The sequence below is a fragment of the Pygocentrus nattereri genome, chromosome 11 (genome assembly GCF_015220715.1).
Source record: "Pygocentrus nattereri isolate fPygNat1 chromosome 11, fPygNat1.pri, whole genome shotgun sequence".
Classification (NCBI taxonomy): Eukaryota; Metazoa; Chordata; class Actinopteri; order Characiformes; family Serrasalmidae; genus Pygocentrus; species Pygocentrus nattereri.
The window spans coordinates 12873656-12891710 of NC_051221.1; the positions used below are offsets into that span (position 1 = coordinate 12873656).

The window sequence follows — 18055 nt, forward strand, 5'->3', positions numbered from 1 at the left end:
GAACTAACTGGCAGGCTGACACATCAGCATTCCAGCCTTAAGCTAGAAAAAGTGGATATTCTGGTTTTCTTGGCCAAAAAAGAAAAAAAAAAAACGAACAATTTTTAAACAGTATCTCGCTGCTGTCAGAACAAAACCTTGTATCTCCATTTTCTGTGGATTTTCAGTTTTTGACATCATTTGAAAATGCATGTTGGCCTTTATATTGTGTGTAAATTTTATGAAGGATGGAAGAAAATAAACGGCCAAAAATGACCTGGAGAAAATTCTGGTTCCATTGACTTACATTGAAAGTGATGTATGTTTTGTACTTCTCCTGTAAAGTTACCATTTTGGAGATACAAGGTTTTGTTCTGACAGCAGCGATATGTAATAATAAAATGTATTATACAATGTATGTCATACTTTTTCATAGTAGTATTCATAATATTGGTCCAAAAAATTGCTAATATTTTTCCCAAAACATCTTTATTTTAGAGTTCTTGTATAAAGCCAACAGTTCTATTTGGAACCAGCTCAAGCTTAAATGGTTCTTTGCATTCTTAAAGTGTTCTTCAGATTGATGGAGAATGTGTTCTATATGGTTCTATTTAAACCCTTTTGAAAATGGTTCTATATAGCACCAAAAAGGGTTCTGCTATTGTTACCATAGACTGTATCGCTGTTGTGAGAACAAAACCTCGTATCTCCAAAATGGTGACTTTACAAAAGAAGGAAAAATCATTCCTTATTTTTAATGTAAGTCAATAGAACCAGACACCCCCCAACACCTCCCCCACGTCATGTTGGGCCATTTCTTTTGGTCCATTCATTATGAAATTTACACACAGTGTCAAAAACTGTAAAATGACAAAAATGGGATACGAGGTTATGTTCCCAGAGCAGTGGCATATAGAACCATACACAACACACTCTCCATCAATCTGAAGAACCATTTCACCATGCAAAGAACCCTTTAAGCTTGATATGGTTCTATATACAACACATGGTTCTGAACTGAACCACAGAAGAACCATCTTATTGCTGTCTAAATGTAATCCTGCTATATCAGCAATGCATTACACAGTCAAAATGGTTATACAGTATCTGCAGCTAATATTTTCCATATTACATTAAAACACAAACATCTTTCCAGTGCTTATAGACTAAACATTAGAGATAATTCAGATTAAAGTGACAGATTAGGCTTATCAACTTATTCTAGACCCCCCCCCACCACACACACACACTTTAGTTACTCTGAGCACACTATCTTCAATTAAATTACACTATAAATAACACTAAATTACACAAATAATTAAAGAAAAAAATGAAGTATTTTTAAGTGCATCTAATTTGGTCAGTTCATTAGTTTTAGTGTAACGGTCTGCGGTTGAATGTAGCGCAGTCCTTCCTGTTCTCATCTGGGTCGTCACTGATGAAGTGGAAGCTTGGCCAAAGTCTCGGTTTCTTCCTGTGCCCCACACTGGGTTGAAACAGCTTACTGAACGTGCTGAGCCCTTTAGGCACATCAGAAAAGTGCTTATCATCATCCGAGTGCCCGTGTTCTGCAACCTGATGTGAAACACGAGGGTCTCCGAGCATCTCTCTCATCTCGGGTGACACGTCTCTGTGCAAGTAGTGGTAGGGCTTTTTGCCGCTGTTGTCACGGATGTTGCAGTTGGCTCTGTAGATGCACACCAGAAGGTTTAGGACTGATTCCTGGCTGTGAATGGCAGCAATGTGCAGAGGGGTGTAGCCATCATGGCTTTTGGCATTCACGTCAACCTCCAAGCCACCTTGCCGTGAAACATCCAGGATCTGGCGCAACACTTTGCTGTTTCCCTTCTTTGCAGCCCAGTGGAGGACGGTGAAGCCTGAGATGAAGTTCTTCTTCTCCGCCAGCTCAGCATCCTGCAGAAGAAGGCTGTAGACTTGACCCCAGCGACCTGTTGCTGATTTTACCAGCCAGTCATGTTCCTGTCGCTCCAGAGGGATCAGAGCCAAGTCCTTGGCTCCAGAACCCGGTTGGGTCAATCTGCTGCTCCTTGACGGTGCTGGAGAGCTGGGTCCCACCGAATGTCTCCTTTTGCTTCTTAGTGACCTATAGAGACGTCCTTCAGCTGAACTCAGATATGATGAGCTACATCCAACTGCTTCACTTTTTCCAGCAAATGGCTGAGGCAGAACCCCAAACGGAAGCTGTCGCTGAGCCGCAAGGTCATGTGGTGCTTTGGGAAAGACGTTTACCCTCTCACTGTGGACTTTTTCGGGCTTTAAATGAGGTGATGGTGGAGATTTTATGGCCACAACAGCAAACACAGCCCCCGTTTTACCTATTGTGCCATGAGACACATTAAGTACTGTAGCAGTTAAAGAATCATCTAGGCTGGTTCTGGTCTTTGTCGCAGGCGAGATCATTCCAGGATCACCATCAAGAGAACGTCTCATTTGAACTTGTGGCTTCATAGATAAACTCCCAGCATGACCAGTGCAGCAGCTGGCATTCAGGCCTGAGTAGAAATAAGAAATTATTACTATTACAGACATTTTAAGACATCTGCAGTAGAAGCCCATTCCTGAAATTTCAAATATCATATCTACCACCTAATTATTACGATAAGTGAATTATTGTGGTATTAATTGGAGATACTAAGTCATTACTAAGACTAAGACAAGTTACTTTGAGAAGCATCCTCATTATACAACCGCATTTCCAAAAAAGCTGGGACACTGTGCACCATGTAAATAAAAACAGAAGTCAATGATTTGCAAATCATGTAAACCACATTTTTAAAGGAAAAATAGTAGAATGACAACATATCAAAGTTGAAACTGAGAAATTTTTTTTTTAATATATGGCCATTTTAAATTTGATGCCAACAACATGTTCCATCACCTGTTCTTTTAACAACATTCTGTAAATATTTGGGAACTGAGGAAACCAATTGCTCTAGTTTTGAAAGTGAAATGTTGTCCCATTCTTGTTAGACACAGGATTTCAGCTGTGCACTGATAACAAGCTGAGTATTCTTTAGCCTAGAGGACACAGTATCCATGATCCCCCCCCCAAGCCCCCCCCCCAAAAAAAAATCTAATGTTGATTCGTCAGACCACAGGACACTTTTCCACTTCCCCTCAGTACATTTAAATGAACTCAGGCCCAGAGAAGGTGGCAGCATTTCTGGATACCATTTATATGTTTTTTTTTTTTTTTTGCGTTTTAGAGTTTAGGCTTGTATTTGTTTTCACAGACAGCAGTTTTCAGAAGTGTTTCTGAGCCCATGCAGTGATTTCCACTACAGAACCACGTCTCTTCTTGTAATGCACCTTGTACCTTGCATAAAGAGATTTCTCCAGATTCCTTGAATCTTTTAATGATATTATGTACCATACATGATGAAAAGCAAAAGTTCTTTGCCATTTCATGTTGAGAAATGTTATTCTTGAATTGTTGCACTATTTCATCGTGCACTCTTTCAGAGTGGTGAAGCCCTCATCTTTACTTCTGGCAGAGTCAGCCTCTCTGAGATGCTCTTTTTATACCCACTCATGTTACTGACTTGTTGCCAATCAACCACCTGGTGTTTTAAGCATTACACAACTTTACCAGTCTTTTGTTGCCCCTATCCCAACTTTTTTGAAATGTGTTGCTGGCATTAAATTCAAAATGTGCACATATTAAATACATAAATAAATAAAATTTCTTAGTTTCAACATTTCATTTGTTGTCTTTATACCATTTAAAATGAAATATAGGATTTAAATGATTTGCACATCATTGCATTGCTTTTTTCTCCCCATTTTGCACAGTATCCCATTTCTTTTGGAAATGGAGTTATATGCTATATACTGCAAATTCTATTAAATAGCATAAAGCTTCTCAAATGATGAAACATTTAATGAATTCAATTTATTTAATTAATACATTAAATAATTACATAATTTAAAGAAAATAGTTGATATAATTCATTTGGGATGCATTTTGCTGAGTATCTCAAAAATGATAAAATCTAAAATGATGACTTAGTATCTCAAAATATTGAGATATTGTCTAAAATAATGACTTAGTATCTCAAAATATTGAGATATTGTCTAAAATAATGACTTAGTATCTCAAAATATTGAGACAGTGTCTAAAATAATGACTTAGTATCTCAAAATATTGAGACAGTGTCTAAATGAATGACTTAGTATCTCAGAATACTGAGACAGTGTCTAAATGAATGACTTAGTATCTCAGAATATTGAGACAGTGTCTAAATGAATGACTTAGTATCTCAGAATAGTGAGACAGGGCTTTAAACTAAAGACTTGGCACCTGTACTAAGTTTACATAAACACCGAGTTCATGTGAAGCATAAAACAGTGAGTTCAGTTTGAGGGGGTGAACGGGCTCCCAGAGGGTTTAGAAAGAGACTCACGCTCGTTGGAGCTGCTGTGTCGGGTGGTGGTGGTGGTCGTGGTGCAGGACGTTGATGAAGGAGTTCCCAGGACTGAACCGGGGGTTTCTGGTTTCTCCTCCACCGTTTTCCGCCCCTGGAGCAGCTCCTGGTACTTCTTCTTCACCACGACGTACTTCACATCGTCGACCTGCTTAACGACGGCCACGCTGTTGACGAAGTTCTTGAACAGGTCTCGGTTCCTCCGCCTCTCCGCGGGCTCGCTGGAGCTGATGAAGTCTCTGAAGGCGCCCAGCAGCTCGGAGTTCCTCACTTTGCCTCCGCGCTCCAGTAAAAACGCTAAAACGAGCCCCTGCGACGCGGCCATGCTCCAGAAACCCACCCGCTACTCCAGAAAACGGTCCAACGCGACGTCCATCAGCAGAGGAACCACTGTGGACTCAAAGTGAGCAGCTCCCCCCACCCCGCGATGTTTTTCTACAACCTGCTGCTTCCGGTTATCCCACAAAAAAGTTATCCCCTCCTCCTCCTCCTCCTCGTTCACCCCTCTCTAATCCCCCTTTCAGACTGCGTGAACGCGCACTGCGCTGAAGTTGAGCATGCGCGCCCCCGACACCGCTCTGCCTCCCTGTGAACTTGCATAAAGAGAGAGTGTGATGGCGTCCACTAGTTTCCTCTAGAACACCTTTGGATCCCATTAGGAAACCACAAAATGTATTTAGAAGCAGCCGGGTAAACCATTAGGACCCTTCACACTGTGATATCAACCCATCAGAGAAGTAAAACACTTCACAAAACCACCAGGAAACAACAGAAACACTGGTTTCTACAGGTTTTTTCAGCAGGTGTGTTAAAATGTGAATTAAGTCATTCAGAGCGGTTTGGTGTGAAATGCTCTCTGCTAGAGAAACTTAGAGTCAGAATTGGGTGATAGGAACCAGACGTCTGAACACTTTAAAGGGGAACTCCATCGATTTTGCAGTTAATGAATCATTTAATGGTTTAGATGTAAACAAAACCATTCAGAATGGTTTTGGTGGGAAATGCACCTCTCTAGAGAAATTTGCAGTCATATTGTTCATTGTTGCACTAGGAACCAGACGGTGTTGGGTCTGCACTACAAATATCACCATTTTATCTGCTACCTGAAATGACTAGTGAACTTACAGGTGTCGAAAATTCACACACCAGCAGTTTCACTACAGCAGAACCTGGAATCAAGGTAAGAACCGTTTGTGAGTGAAATAAATGACAATTAGTAAAGATAAACCTATCAATATTTTCATTCCCATTCTTAAACTCTTTGCAGCTATAACAGCTTCAGCTCTTCTGGGAAGCCTTTCCACAAGGTTCAGGAGTGTGTTCGTGTGAATTTTTGACCGTTCTTCCAGAAATGCATGTGTGAGGTCAGACGCTGATGTTGGACAAGAAGGTCTGGCTCCCAGTCTCCACTCTAATTCATCCCAAAGGTGTTCTATCAGGTTGAGGTCAGGACTCTGTGCAGGCCGGTCAAGTTCTTCCACACCAAACTGGCTCATCCATGTCTTTATGGACCTGCTTTGTGCACTGGTGCACAGTCATGCTGGAACAGGAAGGGGCCGTCCTGAAAAACAACCCCACACCATAATCCCCCCTCCACCAAACTTTACGCTTGGCACAATGCAGTCAGACAAGTACTGATTGGCAATCCAATGGACAAGACTCGTCCATCGGACTCCCAGACAGAGAAGTGTGATTGGTCACTCCAGAGAACACGTCTCCACTGCTCTAGAGTCCAGTGGCGGCACTTTACACCACTGCATTCCACGCTTTGCATTGCGCTTGGTGATGTAAGGCTTGGATACCGCTACTCGGTCATGGAACCACATTCCATGAAGCTCTCTACGCTGTTCTTAAGCTAATCTGAAGGCCACATGAAGTTTGGGTCTGTAGCAATTGACTCTGCAGAAAGTTGGCGATCCCTCTGCGCACTACGCGCCTCAGCATCCACTGATCATCCACTGTCATTTTACGTGACCAACAAGCTGTCGATCCCAATCGCTTCCACTTTGCTATCGTACCACTGACAGATGACTGTGGAATATTTAGTAGTGAGGAAGTTTCACAGCTGGACTTGTTCCACAGGAGGCGTCCGATCACGGTACCACACTGGAGTTCACTAAGCTCCTGAGAGCGACCCATTCTTTCACTAATGTTTGTAAAAGCAGTCTGCAGGTCTAGGGGCTTGGCTTTATACACCTGTGGCCATGGAAGTGACTGGAACACCTGCATTCAATGATTTGGATGGGTGAGTGAATAGTTTTGTAAATATAGTTTATCTGTATACAAGATCATTATTTACATCAAATAAACTTCGTAACCAGACTTACTGGAAAAGTCTGTGTGTTTTGATGAATCCAGGCTGATTTCCTCTACATCTACAGTTGCTACACTTACTTTCTCATTTCTAAAATGTGCTGCCATGTACTGCAAGCCGTGGTGCAGAACAATTACAGAGGTAATTCATGTTACAAGGCACTTCTTCAGCATAACCGCTTTGCAATTATGCAAACTGTAATTTCATATTAAAAGTACCTATTTAAAGACCTTCTACTGTTTCAATGAAAATAACATGTACCACTTATTATATTATACAAAAGATGGCAAGAATAAAACAAACAAATACATGCTTATGAAATGAAGCCAATAAGCTGGAGTTTATTGAGAGACAACTATAAAACAGGCCAAATCCAAATAATAAACATCACATTCACTCATAGCTTCAGTCAGATTTCGGCATGTGAAAACACACAGCAACAAGAGCAATAAATAACAACAGCTGAGTGCAGTGAAACCTCTGTCGACTAATAAATGCATTGATTTTTGCGGAAGGCCTGCTTAGGTTAAGCTGCTCCTCTGTGGCCTTCGAAATCCTTTAAAACAGTGAATGTATAAAAAGGCACAGTAACATTGCTTCCCCTGTTCCAAATCCTCCCTTTCCTTCTCCTTCTAAACATGGACACATGGGAACACAGCACTGTAAAGATCGGCCACCTTCCACGAGTTCATTGTTTTTGAACAAGGCACACATCCCAGAGGAAACTCTACAATCAATACTCATCTTTGTCTGAATGACACAGAAACAATGAATGCCTGGCTACAATACATACTGTATGACTAAAAGACCTCATAAAACGTTTTTAACTTCAATCTATTAAAGACAACACACTTTAAGACAGTCCTTCAAGGGTTCTTTAGTAAAGGGAATGGCTCTGTGTAGAACCATGAGTTCTATGTGGTTGTTATAGTGTAGTGGGTAACACCTCTGCCTTCTACACTATAACAATAAGAGTCCTTGGGCTAGACTCCTAATACTTCCTTCATCTTCCTGTGTAAAATAATCTCACTGTAAGTTGCTTTGGATAAGGGCATCTGCCAAATGCCATAAATGTTCTATAAAGATCCATTTTTTGCATGGTGAAACGGTTCTTCAGTTTGACGGAGAACGTGTTGTATATAGTTCTATAATGAACCTTTTCAAAAATGGTTCTCTTTAACATCAAAAAGCATTATTCTATGGTTATACGCTTCACATAGTACAAACAGAATGATGCATTTTTCAAAATATTCTACATCGAACCAAATACATGTTCTCCATCAATCTGAAGAACCGATTCACCATGCAAAGAAAGAAAAGAAGCATGAAATGACACTAAAAACCAATGTCTCTACTAAAGAACCCTTGGAAGAACTGTCTTTCTAGATGAGATCTTCAATAAAAGGAAAATCTATGGCGGCAGACAACAGAGTACGAGTGTAAGCTTGTACACAAAGTTATATCTAAACATTAGAATCTGTCAAATGCCCACATGGTAACTTCTTTTCGTTAAACTGTTCTACCAAAAACAAACCATCTCCATGCACTGTAGCTACCCCAAGATAACTATGAGTTAAAGCAGTAACCCTTGCAGTTATCTGAGCATTCAACAGGGTGAGTTTTCAGCCACGGTCATTAGGGCCTCTTAAATCACACAGTTTTTAGATCAGGTGTTTAATTTCTCACTGGATCTTTTGATATATGTGACCTTAACAGCAGATGCATTCATCACTTGGTGGGAGTAAAGGAACAGCTTGAGCCAAGAAGCGAAGTAGCTAAAAGTAAAAAGAAAAATCCACAATACTGAGCAGCACAACTTGCTGAGAAGGTTGTTATATAGATAGTGACAGTTTGAAAGCAGAAAAGTTTGATTCCCACATTTACGGCAGCCATCCACGTCCAGATCATAACTGGCCATCCACAAAATAATTTCTCAGCTTGTTGTAATATGATAACTATGTTAACAGGCCTTCAGGCTGCTGTCTCTCCATTTGGTCAGTGTATTTTTGGTCTATGGTCACACAGACAGAGTGTATCAGTTCATCCAAGCGTACTTAATTCCCATACTTGCAGAAAAAATGGTTAAAATGTAGTATAATTTATGTATATGTTGTAAACAATGATAAACCATGCCAAATGTTAGCCACTGACTTTCACTTATTTCTAGTTATGCTATCATTTTAGTCAAGCTGTTCCTTTAAAAGCACTTACAGCTCAGTTTAACGGCCTTGTTCGCATTTCACATCAAGTTTAAAGCTAAAAACTAAAGACAACAGAAACATATCGCAGTTGGCCCTAAAAACAAAGTTTGACTTCCTTAGCAGCCGTCTTTCACATGGCGCCCCATCAGCCACTTTAGTGTGACATTACTGAGTGATTAAATACAAGCCTTGAAAAAGTTTCACTTAATCTTGCTTCATGTATTTGAGCTCGCACTGCCCTCAAAAGGACCAGGTAGTGTTTTTTGGCCATTGAGTGTGTCTACATGCACTCAATAATCTGATCATAATCAGATTTCTGCAGTTATCAGATTATTCAGATGGTCATGTAAACACCATACTCCGGTCTAGAAATCTGATCAAGAAATCTGATCAAGAGAGCTGGATTTTAGCTCAGTAATCAGATTTCTCAGTGAATCTAGACTCCTACTCTGATTTCTTTTGGATTTGTCAGTCTACGCATGTGCAAAACCAGACTGTGGTACAGGAAATAAGTAGGCAGTGCCACCGCCAGATGCAGCAAAACACTTCTGGAGTGACGCTGAAACCAAACACAAAACAAAGGATTTAAATATTCTTCATCTTATAGATGACATGTTCATATTTTCAGTTTTGTTCATATTTTCACAATGTTTAAAAAACTAAAATAAAAAAAGCAGCAGCATGAACTTTTATATCATGTTTACGTCACGGCTTCTTCTGCGAGTTTATTGGCTGGTTGTAAAGCAGAAATCCGATTACTGTCTGACTCGTGTAGACGCAGAGTTTTCACACTATCTGATTACTCAAGTGCATGTAAAGGCACTCACTGTTTAGTGTGTTCTACAGCGCTATAGACTTGAGTCAATTTGAAAGAAATCAAAACAGTGGCTGGAGCACCTGAGATTGGCATTCATGCTACAAGTTTTATCAATTATGGCTGGACTGCAAGTCATAGCTGAATAAAAGAAGTGTTATATATCTGCTTTTCAAGTCTCCTGACTGGCTTCGGCAAGGACTTAATGTACCGGTCGGCTCATTAGTGAAGCCCACATGCACGAATGCTCAATGAATCTGAGAAACAACTGAGAAAGATTGCAGTATTCAGGATATTCTTTCCAGGTTAACTATCTAGCATGTTAACAAATAACTCTGGCCATGTTCTCAACACCCTTTGCTTCTAAAACGTTTCTTTGGAATGTTTTTTTTGTCTAGATAGATATACACCCCAGTCATGAATGGGCAGAAGACAGCACTAGGCCAATGAAAGAATTACTACTGCATTTATGAACACTGAAAATGGCAAACCCAAACACTGTGATTTCTTGAATGTATCAGCTATAATAATTCTTGATTGGGGGCTCTAAGCCATTCTCTGCTGCACATCACTCCCATTCAAGTACGGGGACAAAAGTGGTGACAGTGGAAAATATTTGGATAAATAACAAAATTCTCTCTCTTTATATCTCTAACTTCTTTTGTTTGATTACTTACAAGATAATGTATAAATAAAGGATATTATAAATATTATTTCAATGACAATCCTAAAGCAGAATAATGCACCAAACTACTTTGCCACAGAAATAAAAGACTTCAAAATATTTCCATGTTAGCAAGTGGCATGTCCAGAATTCTTTTGGTCGTTGTACAGATTGTCAGTATAAACCAGCCACATTACATATGTGCATGTGTTCACACTTTTTCCCCACCAGTGCTTTTTGGCTCCAAGCTCACCCCAAATACAGGCAGGATGCCATAGAGACACAGAAACTAATGCTTGAGCAATGCAAAGGAATAAAACTTGCACTGAGAAAACACTCGCAGGTGCTCAAACCCAACCACACAGCACTAATGCACTGGTGGTGTTGATGGTGGATGAGATCACTCTGGGGACTGAGCTTTAGTCCCTCCTTCACAGGCACTGAGGTGTGGAAAGAAGCCACATAGCTCCTGGAGATGCGTCATTGGAGCATTGCTGCTAAAAGCCCTGCCCCCTCAAACCATCTCCTCCTCACAGTGGGCTCCAGCTATGAGCAACGAATGTTTATCGGGCTCGCTCAGTGCCATGCTATTGAGGGAGTGCTTGTCTGATCGCAAGGAGTTAATAGAGGCTCGGCTGTAGTTGACCAACCGGTCCAGAAGGCTCAGTTTGGGCGATGGGCGCCGCAGTTCTCCAATGCCTATGTGAACGCTGATGTCTGACAGACTGCCCTGCCTGCACTGCTTGGACAGCTGTTTCTCCAGCTTCTCTGCACTGGGTTTATTGTAACTATGGAAACAGAAACGAGAAAAGAACAGATGGTTCCTCATGTTAGAAAACAAACTTCGCTTTCCCGAAAGCATCTTAATTGACTTTAACCAGTAGAGAGAGTGATCAGTGTGATGCTCATGCTACAGTTAAAGAATATTCTTTAATCCAAGTTGCTTTTGGGAATTCTAGCCCTGGACATTACATTTCTTCATGTATAATACAGAGTGATTCAAAAAGATTAATTCAAATTCAAAAAAAAAAAAAAAAAAAGTTCAATGACATCCTTCAGTTGTACGAACAACATCAATGCCATAATAAAATTCATCCCATACTCGACTGAGCATGTCAGGGGTCACCGTACTCACAGCTCTTTCAGTGCGATTCTGGAGACTGGTGTTGTGGAACCAACAAGATTGCTCAGAGCTGTTGGAGCTTCACTGACGATGAAAAATCCTGCTGCACAGTTATGACGGATTCACTCTTATTGAAGTGGAGAACACGATATACTTTCTGCTCAGGAGTCTCCATCTCCTTGCAGACTGAAGAGAGCCATCTTCTGGAGGCAGTCAGAAACTCTATGACTCCCTTTTTCAACTGGTGTGTGATTGGTTTCCAAGAGCCTCACGGTTGTAAAAAATATGGTGCTTTGAAATCAGATGAATCTTTTTGAATCAGCCTGTATAGTGTAGAGAAGAGCTCTACCAAGTACAAATACTCTCAAATGTCTCATCTCCATCCCAAAAAACTAAACTTTCAATTTTTTTAAAACACCATTTAAAAATAGTCATTACTCTTTACATTATTGTGTATCATGAAGAATGAACCAATAGAAATGCTCTTAAATGTTCTTTTTTACTATATTAATTTAATATTAATATTTAATATTAATAATTAGCAAAAAAAAAAAAAACATTTTTTCCTACTCCTTTGAAAGTTATCATTTGAGAGAATGACACTGATTTTATGCATGTGTGATCAAAAACTAAACAAGAAAGTACAAAAATCAATCCCCACACCAAAGAAAGCAAACACTGCAAAGACACAGTCATGTAATAATATGTTTCTGGCAGGAAGTGTTCTTGCAGTGTGTCAGAGCTCAGATACACTCACCACTTGAGCAGAAGGGAGGAGAGGACCACAGAGACCGAAGAGGCTGCCATAGCAGCAGAGCCCATCCAGGGCTGCAACACCAGGCCTATAGGCATAAAAAGACCTGCAAACCCCCCCCCCAAAAAAAACAGTTATTGATACCCCTGGATCAGTGTGCCAGAGATGTTATATAGTAATTATGATATCAGAATCACATCGACATTGATAGAGATTTATTTTATATAATGTCCAGTAATTCAAACTGATATTTGATTTTATATTTCTTGTTCAGGTGATAAACATTGTTGAACACTGTTGAAAAACATTGTTCAGTTGACTTAGAACTACTGATGGTGAAGTGCCGACCCTTCTATCTGCCGAGAGTGTTCAGCACTGTGTTTATTCTGGCTGATACATTCCGCCACACCTGAACTCGGCCACGGCACTAGAGCTGCTGCATTAGTAAACAAGAGGCCGCGCACCCGGACGCCGTGTTCATTGCTAGAGACTTCAACCACTGCAACCTGAGGACTGTCCTCCCCAAGCATCATCAGCATGTGAGCTTTCCGACGAGGGAGAGTAACATATTTGGCCAAGTCTACAGCAACACGAGAGGGCCCTACCAGGTTGTGCCTCGGCTGCACTTCGGACAGTCCGCCCACATCTCCGTGTTCCTCTACCCAGCACACAGACAACTCCGCAAGCAAGCACTTCCAGGGAGTAAAACTATCAAAGTGTGGAATGAAGAAACTGACCTAGTGCTTCAGGACTGCTTTGACAGTACAGACTGTGATGTGTTCAGAACTGCTGCTATGAGAGAGGACTGTACTGTTGATCTAGAGGACTAAGCTTCTGGGGTAAAGGACTACATCAGCAGCTGTATTGAAAGCATGCTGCATTTCTTTCAGGCAACGCTGAAGACTACAAAAGGTCCAGATATGATCTGCATAGATCTATCAGAGAGGCCAAGAGACAGTACAGGTTGAAGCTGGAGGGCTACTACACCACCACGGACTCCCGGCGCATGTGGCAAGGACTACAGCACATCAACTACCAACAAACGAGCAGGGTGGTCACAACCAGCCACACTGCACTACCTGATGAGCTGAATGAGTTCTATGCTCACTTCGAGGCCCTCAACACTGGCTGACTGAGAGACATTATGGCCACGCAGAACACATCACTCACTGTGACATCAGTGGATGTGTGCAGGACCTTGAGGAGAATAAACCCACGGAGAGCAGCCGGCCAGACAACATCCCTGGGCGTGCACTGAGGGTTGGCTCATCAGAACTGGCTGACGTGTTTGTGGACATTCAATCTGTCCCTTGCGCAAGCTTTTGCACCATCCTGCTTCAAGACCACCACCATTGTGCCTCTCCCAAAGAAAGCGTTGTGCCCTGCCTAAATGACTATCGCCCTGTTGCACTCAACCCAATCGTGATGAAGTGCTGAGAGAATAATCATGACTCACACTCAGGAGACCATTCCGAACACTACAGATCCTCTCCAGTATGCATACAGTCGGAACCGGTCCACCGACAATGCAGTGAACTCTACACACACCTGGAGGGCAAGGACACGCAAGTCAGAATGCTCTTTATTGACTATAGCTCAGTCATCCCATATAAACGCTCAGAAAAGCTCCTCACCCTCGGACTGACACCCGCCCTCTGCAACTGTTTGCTGAACAGACAGACCCCAGTCAGTCAGAGTCGACATCCAGTACAAGAACAGTGAGCACAGGGGTCCCCCAGGGCTGTGTGCTGAGCCCTCTTCTGTACACATACTTCACTTATGACTGAGTGGCCTCCCAGAACAACACCAGCAACCTCAAGTTTGCTGATGATACTACAGTAATTGGATCACTGGTGGGGATGAGACAGTATACAGGAAGGAATTCTCAGCACCTTCTAGAGAAGCACGATCAAGAGTGTTCTTACCAACTCCATCAGGGTCTGCTATGGAAACTGGACTGCTCAGGACAGAAAGGCTCTCAAGTGTATGATTAAAACTGCACAGTCCATCTCAGGAGCAGCCTTTCCCCTCACTACAGGACACATCACACCAGGGTCATCAGGAGGGCTCACAACATCATCATGGACAGTACACACCCCCAGCACTCTTCACACTCCTACCTTCAGGCAGAAATTACAGGAGTGTGAAGTCCAGGACTACAAGACTGACCAACAGTTTCTATTCTATTCTATACCGCTTACCTCCGTCCCTGCACGGAAGCTACCGCTTACCTCCGTCCCTGCACGGAACGCTACCGCTTACCTCCGTCCCTGCACGGAACGCTACCGCTTACCTCCGTCCCTGCACGGAACGCTACCGTTTACCTCCGTCCCTGCACGGAACGCTACTGCTTACCTCCGACCCTGCACAATTTTGGAATTGAGCTTTGACTGATTTCTAAAACTAAAAAGGTGTTTAATAGTCGATTAAGATGGATGTTTTCTTTGGTTGACCTAAGGCAAAAAAAATGTACTTTCATAGCTCACCGGCTGCGATAGGTATTCCCACAAGATTGTAGATTAGGGCAAATACAAAATTAATACGGATCCTTTTCACTGTCTTCTTTGACAGGTCAATGCTTGCAACGACGTCAAGGAGATCATTCTGTGAGGGCAGACAGACAGCATCATAGAAAGCAGGCAAAAAATATAAAACATAATGTCAATTAATATCTCAGCAAAGAGAGAATTTCATCATTACATTTAACTGCTTATTATAAAATCCAAAAAAATAAACAAAAACATAAAACAAATATTTTTATGTATATTTATCTTTTACCCACCCCATTAAGTTAAATAATAATAAGTACACAATTATTTAATAATAAATAAAAATGTACATGTTCAGAAGTGTTTTCTTGAAAGTGTGTTTTTCACTTACAACATCACTATTTTCACTTAGAACATCAACGTTTGTATACAGCTGCAGATGAAATCCAGTTACAGTCGAGTGGATGTAATGCATGTTGGGAGCTCTCACCTTGATAAGCACCACATCTGCTGCTTCAATGGCCACATCGGTGCCTGTGCCGATAGCAATGCCCACATCAGCCATGGCCAGTGCAGGAGAGTCATTCACTCCATCTCCCACCATGGCCACGTGCTTCCCTTCCAGCTGCAGCTGCTCTACCTTCGCCACCTTATGAGAGGGCAGAACCTCTGCAAACACCTTCCTGATTCCAACCTGGACAAACAGCAGAGGAGACCAATGTCAAAAGGACTAATCTATACAGAATTAATAAACAAGAAATCAATATGATCAGTTTAAGTCAGGCATGTCAAACTGGGGACCTTCAGCTCTGAATTCAGTTAATGAAGACCTTGCTAATTAGTTGATGAGATGAGTTACGTGTGTTTAATAAGAGTGTTCAGAAGTGTTCAGTGTTGGGACTGGAGCTTGACACGTGTTTTAAATGATGAGATGAGAAGTATTATAACAATGTAAAATTTTACTTTTGTAAAAAACTTAAATGCAGTGCATAGCAATCATAAGAAAGTAACTACTAGGGAGCTCTGGGGTTAAAGTTGCCTCATCACAACAGGTTGTTAGATATCAAAATACAGACCATGGGTGAGAGCCACAGCACCATCTGCTGGATAACAGCTGCACTACCACAAAGTCAAGGCATCAGGCAGGCCCAAGAGCTAAAGGAGGTATCAGTTCACTGGATGGAGAACTGAGTTTTACCTTGATAAAAAAAAAAAAAAAAAAAAAAAAAAACATCCCACAGAGGACAGATACAAACACAATACAAGACTAAAGTGTAATAATCACTGAGGGCCAAATCCACATAGGGCTTGCCGATAAAACGATAACAATAATTATCGCGACATAAATGTTCCTTCATAGAAATGTTTGACAATACATCATTCTCACAGTTCCACGTTCTAGTGACAGCCCTGGTGGCACCTTCTACTGCAAGGAAAGCGACACCACTGCTTTCACCATGAGAAGGCGCACTTCTGAGTTTTTCTACATGACTGATGAGGGTGGGGGTGTGGGCATCTGTTCTCCTGTCACCAAGCGTGAGTGACGAGTTAAGCTGCGTAACTGTACTGTCCTACAGCAAACTTGCCATTTTCTGTACATCCTAACGAGCTTTAGCAGCATTAAATCACATCTGCTCCACACAACTACAGCACTGTTACGGCACTCAAACAGTCATATTTCACTATTAGTGCATTCCCAAGTAACAAAAGTGAAAGAAAGAAGTGGGTTCATGCAAGTTACAGCACTAATTTAAACAAAAGGAACTAAGGATGCTGTGGCATTGGGGCTAGCTGTTTTTAGCAGCTTGCCAACTTGAAGCAGCACTCTGTCATGTACACAGTATGGTGGATTGATGTTACCGTAGATCAAACAAAAAAAGCACTGATTTCAGTTTAAACATACAGTGGGGTAAAAAAGTATTTAGTCAGCTACTGATTGTGCAAGTTCTCCTACTTAGAAAGATGAGAGAGGTCTGTAATTTTCATCATAGGTACACTTCAACTATGAGAGACAAAATGAGAAAAAAATCCAGAAGAAAGAAGTCACATTGTAGGATTTTTAAAGAATTTATTTGTAAATTATGGTGGAAAATAAGTATTTGGTCAATAACAAAAGTTCAGCTCAATACTTTGTAACATAACGTTTGTTGGCAATGACAGAGGTCAAACGTTTCCTGTACGTCTTCACCAGGTTTGCACACTGTAGCTGGTATTTTGGCCCATTCCTCCTGCAGATCTCCTCTACAGCAGTGATGTTTTGGGGCTGTCGCTGGGCAACACGGACTTTCAACTCCCTCCACAAATTTTCTATGGAGTTGAGGGCTGGAGACTGGCGGCCACTCCAGAACCTTGAAATGCTTTTCACGGAGTCACTCCTTCGTTGCCTGAGTGGTGTGTTTGGGATCATTGTCATGCTGGAAGACCCAGCCTCGTTCCATCTTCAATGTTCTCACTGATGGAAGGAGTTTTTGGCTTAAAATCTCACGATACATGGCCCCATTCATTCTTCCCTTAACGCGGATCAGTCGTCCTGCCCCCTTTGCAGAAAAACAGCCCCAAAGCCTGATGTTTCCACCCCCATGCTTCACAGTAGGTATGGTGTTCTTGGGATGCAACTCAGCATTCTTCTTCCGCCAAACACGACGAGTTGAGTTTTTACCAAAAAGTTCTATTTTGGTTTCATCTGACCACATGATATTCTTCCAATCCTCTTCTGGATCATTCATATGCTCTCTGGCAAACTTCAGACGGGCTTGGGTACTGGCTTAAGCAGGGGGACACGCCTGGCACTGCAGGATTTGAGCCCCTCTCGGCGTAGTGTGTTACTGATGGCAGCCTTTGTTACTTTGGTCCCAGCTCTCTGCAGGTCATTCATCAGGTCCCTCCATGTAGTTCTGGGATTTTGTTCACCGTTCTCATGATCATTTTCACCCCACGGGATGAGATCTTGCGTCAACCCCAGATCGAGGGAGATTATCAATGGTCTTGTATGTCTTCCATTTTCTTACAATTGCTCCCACAGTTGATTTATTCACACCAACCTGCTTGCCTATTGTAGATTCACTCTCCCAGCCTGGTGCAGGTCTACAATTTTCTTCCTGGTGTCCTTCGACAGCTTTTTGGTCTTGGCCATGGTTGAGTTTGGAGTCTGACTGTTTGAGGCTGTAGACAGGTGTCTTTTATACAGATAACGAGGTCAAACAGGTGCCATTAATACAGGTAACGAGTGGAGGACAGAAGAGCTTCTTAAAGAAGTTACTAGTCTTTACAAA

The 18055-nt window shown here is 41.8% G+C and overlaps 2 protein-coding genes and 1 long non-coding RNA gene across 4 annotated transcripts in view; 1 reads left to right on the top strand and 2 right to left on the bottom strand.

Annotated features, from left to right (window-relative positions):
* Positions 1 to 451: 451 nt before the first annotated feature.
* On the bottom strand, positions 452 to 4903 carry sowahab (sosondowah ankyrin repeat domain family member Ab). The gene is made up of 2 exons (XM_017711533.2): positions 4404 to 4903; positions 452 to 2492 (listed from the first exon to the last, which is right to left on the bottom strand). Exons 1-2 carry the CDS (start codon positions 4747 to 4749, stop codon positions 1354 to 1356), a joined length of 1485 nt encoding a protein of 494 aa, XP_017567022.1. The 5' UTR covers positions 4750 to 4903; the 3' UTR covers positions 452 to 1353.
* Positions 4904 to 4938: 35 nt separating this feature from the next.
* LOC108435593 lies at positions 4939 to 5780 on the top strand. Its single transcript, XR_001858455.1, has 3 exons — positions 4939 to 5227; positions 5476 to 5604; positions 5692 to 5780. It is a non-coding gene; the product is annotated as an uncharacterized LOC108435593 (long non-coding RNA).
* A 2009-nt stretch (positions 5781 to 7789) lies between these two features.
* atp7a (ATPase copper transporting alpha) overlaps positions 7790 to 18055 on the bottom strand; it is a 44959-nt gene continuing 34693 nt past the window's right edge. For both annotated transcript variants that reach the window (XM_017711543.2, XM_017711544.2), the window contains exons 20-23: positions 15274 to 15477; positions 14781 to 14898; positions 12298 to 12400; positions 7790 to 11205 (exon numbers count right to left, since the gene is read on the bottom strand). In XM_017711543.2, coding sequence (XP_017567032.1) covers positions 10932 to 11205; positions 12298 to 12400; positions 14781 to 14898; positions 15274 to 15477 — 699 coding nt within the window. In that variant the 3' untranslated portion in view covers positions 7790 to 10931. The remainder of the gene's footprint in view (positions 11206 to 12297; positions 12401 to 14780; positions 14899 to 15273; positions 15478 to 18055) is intronic.